This window comes from Rhea americana, unplaced genomic scaffold, assembly GCF_003343005.1.
Source record: "Rhea americana isolate MKP2758 unplaced genomic scaffold, rheAme1 scaffold_162, whole genome shotgun sequence".
Classification (NCBI taxonomy): Eukaryota; Metazoa; Chordata; class Aves; order Rheiformes; family Rheidae; genus Rhea; species Rhea americana.
The window spans coordinates 2,463-9,064 of NW_028185728.1; the positions used below are offsets into that span (position 1 = coordinate 2,463).

The window sequence follows — 6,602 nt, forward strand, 5'->3', positions numbered from 1 at the left end:
CTGAATGTAGTAGCTTCTGTAAGTGATACCAATTGATGTAATCTTRACCATTTGGATGCATTTCATACAGGATAAAGATTATGGAACTTGGATGTTAGAGAAAGAATTAATTAGCAATCAAATCTTTTTAAAAAGTAGGAAGCTAACTCTAATTTTAGTAAATTTCTGATATGGTATACTGCTTTAACGCTTTTCCCCATTTATTTAATTAATGCTTTTTATGCACCCTAGGTCAGAAATCTAGAGGACCAGTTTGAGAGTGCTCAGATAGAGCTGAAAAAGGGGAAGACAGATGAAATGTCCTTAAAGAGACTGGTTACTGCAAAGCAGGAGAAGCTGTCTACAACTGAAATAAGGATAAAAAAGAAGCGTGAAGATGTTGAGCAATATAAGCACACTATATTTGAGTATGGATGAGTTGACATTTCTGCCTGATGCTACTTACTATCTTGGTTATGTGCTACCACAGTTCACGTCTGGTACAAACACATAGCTTAGCGATAGGAATTAAATGAGTGATGTGGGATAGCTTTGTATGAAGACCAGTAACGCTGTAGGCAGGGACTTGGGGTCTTAAATCAATAATTGCAATGTGACTTGACAGCAATTCTTCTATTGGATTACTAATTTAATTTATAATGCTTATTCTTGATTCTTTTATCTTCTTAAAGAGAATGTCACATTGGGATAATTTTCCAACTTATCAGACTTCAACAAAGCCCCATTTGCCTTTCATGAATTTTTCATAATTTCCCTTGCCACTTTTGCTCATTATCAAAGATGTTCAAGACCCATGAGGAAATGGGGCTTGTATCTCAGAGGAGTATTATCCTGACATGATGCTTCTAAAACAAAAGGAAAAGTGTCATTTGATCAAAGCTTTTCAGCCCATCTTCCTACTTTATGCTAAAGGCAAGTCATAAGGCAATATTTATAGCACAGCAGCGACTGCAATAGCAAACTGCAGTATTGTCAATGTAAGGTCATGGTGTCGCTGTGAGTTTAGAAGTGCTGAAATATAATGGAAAGTTTATTAAACAACAATTTTTGTATACTGGAAGATACGAAGGAAATAGGGAAGATTATTGCYTGAGTAGACTACGCATGGTGAAGGAAAGCTTTTTCCACATAGCTGAGAGAGGTAACTAAGGTTCAGAGTCATACTTAAAGGCTTTAGAGGTGTGCAAGATTACTGGGCCCCCTTTGCTGCTCATATAGTGTATTGTACCAGCTAGGGTAGATTGGAAGGGAAAACAGCTTTCAATTAATTTAAGAGTTAAAATAATGTAGTTTAATGCTCCTTTATTTTAAAAGSTGCTGCAAATTTATCCATTTTTGATGTATTAGATATTTCCCTGGAGTGTTGGAATTAGGTGTTTTGGTAAGAATGAGGGCAAGGGAGGTAATCCTGGCTTCAAAAGAAGTTTTCACTGATGGGTAAGAGAATGTTTCCTTACTGTTGCCTTGAGGTAGAAAGCTGTAAATACGCTAAGTTTGAAAGCAAGTGATTCCAGCCATTCTTGAGAGAAAGCATCTGCTACAGTTCCATCTGYAGTTCTAACTGTAATTATTATACAATTTTTCTATATAAATTGGTGGGGTTTTTTTTTGTACTTGAAGTAGGAACAGATTTCTTGCTTCTAGCCTAATCCTCTGCTGATTAAGTGGCAGCTCACAGYTGAAGCTATCTGAATTTATTTGCAAGTTAGGGAGATACTATTTCTTCCTGTTTGTTGCAATTCTAAGATGATAGGTCCATGCTGCAAGAAACCTGGGGTCTGTCAGTTCAGAACTCGCTGCTCTTCTCTGCTTCTCCTGTATTCAGTGAGAGAGGAACAAGCAACTTCCCAMGTAGATTTAGGAGAGGGCAACTGAATTACTAAACCTTGTGGTGCCAAACTGCTAGTATTACATAAATTTGGCCTAAAGATTATTCTGTTCTGTCATACTGTGTTTAATATACTATATAACTACCTAATATACTGCTGGAGGGTGTGAATGTTGTCCCCTTCCACCCTCCCCCCTTTTTTTTTCTTCCTGTCACCCAAGGAGATAAAGCATGTGCATATATAGTTACTATTTATGCAATTATTTTGTAGATCAGCAGCAGGGTTGTGGATGTTTTTTGACAAAGAGTTGGAAGGGGTGAAAGTTGTGATAGTCCTTGGTAGCTGTAAAAGTTCTTACTGTGCCTGAATCAGCCAGAAAAAATTCTGTTGTCTGCAATTCTGGGCTGTGTGCAGGAACAGTTCTTTGCCAGAATAGTGTGACTACGTGCTTTATGTATGAAATTTAGGTATTGGTGTGCATCTTTCGCCTGTGGCTCACAAAGGCTGCACAGGCTTGGGAATAAATAAAGGTTGAGTGGATTGGGGGAGATTGGGAATATAGAGTGTTTGACACGGTGCTTATGTTTGAGATAAAGGGAAAGAGTAGGCTTGATGTTGAATATAACATTGGTGTGTGAGTTTGGAGCTGTAACCTGATCAAAAGGGGTTTGAGACTGAGGAGAAGGTTTGGCTTTCAACTAYGCTCAAACGTGAGGTGCAGCTATATCACTTCTAACCCTGATCCGGTGGGTTGCTGACCTTTGGGCAGGGCTCTCTGCTGAAGTCTACACTGCGTTACTCAAAGGCAGGAAGATACAATGTCCAGCTGGTTGCTGCTCTAAGCTGGGTCACCTTCACTGGAGTCATTTGAGCTGCTTTGACTGAAAACAACTGAGCATCTTCAACATATATGTGTAACTCCTCTTTAATTTAAATTATTTTGTAGCTGAGTAGTGCCAGATTTTTAAGGATGAGACGAGTTTTCTGGCAGTGCAATGGGAACAAATCTATTTAGTTGTGCTTGCAGGGTGAGTAAATTTTGTACAACGTTGACTCTAGAACTGTTATTTTCATATTCATAATATGTGGGCGCTGCATGTGGAGTTGAGTTTGAATTTAATCAATTGAATGGCTTAGCACTAACTTTTTTGTAATTTTTCTCCTTAAGATATTGCAACAGAGTTCAGGAGAAGAGGGGGGCTGTATATGAGAAAGTGACAGCAATTCATAAAGAGATCCAACAGACCAGATTCAAAATCCAGCAGTTGAATGAGAATGCTGAAAAAGAAGAAATGAAAGCCAAGGTGAGCTTTTATCCTAATGGAATCCTATTTGGAATTTTCAAAACTGACTTCAGCTCAGGCTGTGTTTTAAAGTCCACTCCTTTGGTTAAGAAGTAGCTGTAGGTGAGGGAAGTCTCAYTGGCCTTGCAGAACCAGTTAGCTGAGTAGGTGGTAGTTTAGGTGAATAGCTGGGGGTGGGTGAGCATTTTTTGCTTGTGGTTCCACAGGGGTAATAGGGCTTGTGTCTGACTGCCCAGAGGAGAAGAGGAATTTGTGGACCTAAGAGAAGCCCGTAAGATGGTACAATTACCCAGCATTTTAGAGGGTGAAATTAAACTTGTCTTCCATTGCTCTCATGACAGATATTGTACTAGTAACTCATGATACTCCTGATACTCCTATCATCTCCATTCACTGTTGGAGTACTGTCTCTGCTGGAGGAGAATGGTAGCAGTCAGTGATATGCTTGGTCACACAGGCTGACACAAAATGGGACAGTAGCAGTGTGAATATTGGGCCTGATAATCATAGTGTTGTGAGCATTAGACATGAAATAGAATCATAACCCGGCAAGTTTGCTTGTGGCTACACCCATGTTTCCGGCGTATTATAGCTTTCCTCTGTTCTGTGGCTACTTTTCCTAAGCAAGGGACAACATAGCTTTGAAACCACTCAGGACTGCCAGACCCACTCTCTCTTAAATCTGTGAACCATAAACCTTTGCTGATGACTTTTTTGTTTTCTTTTTTCCTACTTTATCTCCTCTTCCTAGGAGATATACCTTAATTTGAAGGCTGGGTTGGAGAAACGTCATGACTCTCTCRTAAAGACAGCAAAGAGTTATGCAGCCTCAAGAGAAGATAAAATTGCTGAACTGAAGAAGGGACTACTTAGAGTCCAGACTCCTGGAAATAGTTCTTAAACCTGCCTTCACTTATTCTCCATTTGGATTATGTTTATGCTTGTATCTGAACTTGCAAGCTTATGCTTTGTGTAGGATGGATTACCTGAGGCAAAAAGCAACTTTCTCAGAACTATGTCAGAAGACATTTAGCTTTATAGGCAGATCCTAGTGTTGTCAGCTAGCTAATGTGGGTAAGAAAAGATTTGGTTCAACAAGTTTCTATTGTTTTGGTGAGTATCTGATTTTTAGTCTTAAGAATGCAAGTCTTGCTATCATCAAGTTGTGATAGTGCCTTCCACTCAGAAGGAATCCTTCCATTTAGAAGGAATCCTGCTTTTGCAGAAATTGTTCTGCAAATCTTTATGACCTGAGGCTTTGATCTGGCCTGAATGGACCCACTGTTCAAAATAAGTCCGTAATATATTCTACTTTTATTTCTTAATTATGATTAAACCCTGATGAAGCGGTAGTGTCTCCCGTGTAAACACTGGCTTATTCTRTTGATGAACATTAGTGCCTATGAAAACTTCCAAGAGTGTCATTTAAGTTAACGATGCAGTGTCTCTAGAAGCGTGATCTCATTGATTCTGCCCTGTGTAGTATTGAATGCTGTGTCTGTTTAGGGCAAGTCTCCTTGGGACATTAGTTTGCGATGGTCCTTAATATTTACTACAGTGCTTTGGAAATGTTTTTGATTATTTGAATAAATGTGAAATGTTAATTTTTAAAATAGTTGATATGAGGATATTTAACCCTACTTCTCTCTTATGGTTTTCTCCCTCCCCTCTCTCCCAAATGACTGTTCTTTACTTGGCATAACATTCTAACTGAAAAATAAAATTTGGCTTGTATATTCGTAAGAATGGATTCTAGTAAAAGGTATTTTATAATGAAGGGGTGGTTGTTTTTTCAAGCCTGTATAGATAGCATCTTTCCAGTTTTGATGAAAAATTCAGTTTCACTTATTTGCTAGAGTTAAGAACAGTGGGTGATGGTGGCTTTGACAGCTCTTTTTTTTTCTTTCTTTTTTTTACTGAGGTGTCAGATTGAGTAAGGTTTTGATTTAAGGGTGTGTTTTTTTTTTTCTTCCTGCATTACAGTTTGTGACACATACTCTAATGAAAACCTGTGTTATGTTGCAGATCTTAGGGCAGTTTCTCATACAGCTTTCCCGTTTCCACCAAATATAATCTGTATGTAATAGTTCACTATTCTATGTAATACAACATAATGCTTTTTTCAGATGAATGAATGTACTTTTCAGTCCAACTGTACTGCAATATCCTGTAACAATTTCTAGTGCTGCTGATGTAACTGATCTTGCCAAGAGGTAATGATGTTAGGTACGTGGAAGGTACAGAAACAATCTTCATTGATTTCCACACACTTAGTGCACATGGAATAATTAGGGGTGTTTTGAAAGTGAATTTTTAATTAATCTCTCCTTCCATGCTGTATGTTAAAGCATTATGTTCTCCGTTTACAAGTATAGGGATAGTATCTGTATGTCAGACTAGAATCTATGTTGGGACTTAGGGAGTAGAGCAATAAAAAAACCCCCAAAATTCCCACAAAACCCTTCAAGGAACTGCTGCTTTTTCATTGGCAGCACTTGCTAACGAACTTGATGTCTATGCAAAACTGCTATCCAGTGATCAGTTTTTTAGGTATTGGCAGGTTTACAGTATTCTGAAGTCCCTGAAGACAGACAGCAGGGATTAGATAGAATTTTCCCTGTGCTTTCTTGCAGTACCCCTGTTTCTCTTCCCAGTCTAGCCTATGTCCCAGCCTGACAATAGTCAAGAAACTTAGGTATTCCTCCTTTAACTTCTCTGTGAAGTTTAGAGTATTTTTGGGGGAGTTCTGGCGATACAAAGAAGCAGCAGTTAGAGCAGCTTTTCTCCTTTAAGAAAACCCCAGAACTCCTTTATTCTTGGGAAACTGATGTTGAAACTAGCAAGCTACAGATTGAGATGTATCAGGAAGCTGGTAGAAAAGAATAGGTAGATTAGACTTGCTAGTATGAGACCTTTACAGCCTTGGATTACTATGGATTGCTTGTGTTTGAACAAGACAGTGTCTGTTAGAGGAGCTTTCTAGGTGAGTCTTCTGGTTTCTCTGGAAAGTAATCGGGTGTAGGTTTTGTTTTTTGTTTTCTCAAATGTAGCCAAGCAGTAATTTGATCGAAGTCCCTTTTGTGAGTGAAGGCTTAGAAATTGCTTCTGCCACACACTTCCAGAGCAGGACTTGGTTTCATGAACCTAGTATGCTAGAATTTCTGGAATTAATTTCTAGGCCTGTGATATTAGGCTTTAGAAGAGCTCCATATAAAAGTAGCATATGAAATTCATGGAGTATCAGCTGCTGCTCTACTGCTTTGCATAACATTGTGTACATTTGTAGTTCTATGAGATTATATACTGTAGAAAGCTTCCTGTTTGCAGCTTTAGCAATTTACATTGTAGTGACTGAGCTGCAGAGCTTTCTGTTTTTGTTTGATTCAAATGTTTAATTACTAACCATATTCTGCAAGCAATGAAGAAGCCAGTCCTATAGGAAAGCAACCTAACAGACTTTTTTTTTTTT

General features: G+C 38.5%; 1 protein-coding gene across 1 annotated transcript in view; it reads left to right on the top strand.

The window, feature by feature from the left end:
* NUF2 (NUF2 component of NDC80 kinetochore complex) overlaps nt 1-4,746 on the top strand; it is a 7,093-nt gene extending 2,347 nt beyond the window's left edge. The window contains exons 3-5 of the mRNA XM_085300209.1: nt 232-407; nt 2,998-3,133; nt 3,885-4,746. Of these exons, the coding sequence (XP_085156335.1) occupies nt 232-407; nt 2,998-3,133; nt 3,885-4,034 (462 nt within the window). The 3' untranslated portion in view covers nt 4,035-4,746. The remainder of the gene's footprint in view (nt 1-231; nt 408-2,997; nt 3,134-3,884) is intronic.
* Nucleotides 4,747-6,602: the final 1,856 nt, after the last annotated feature.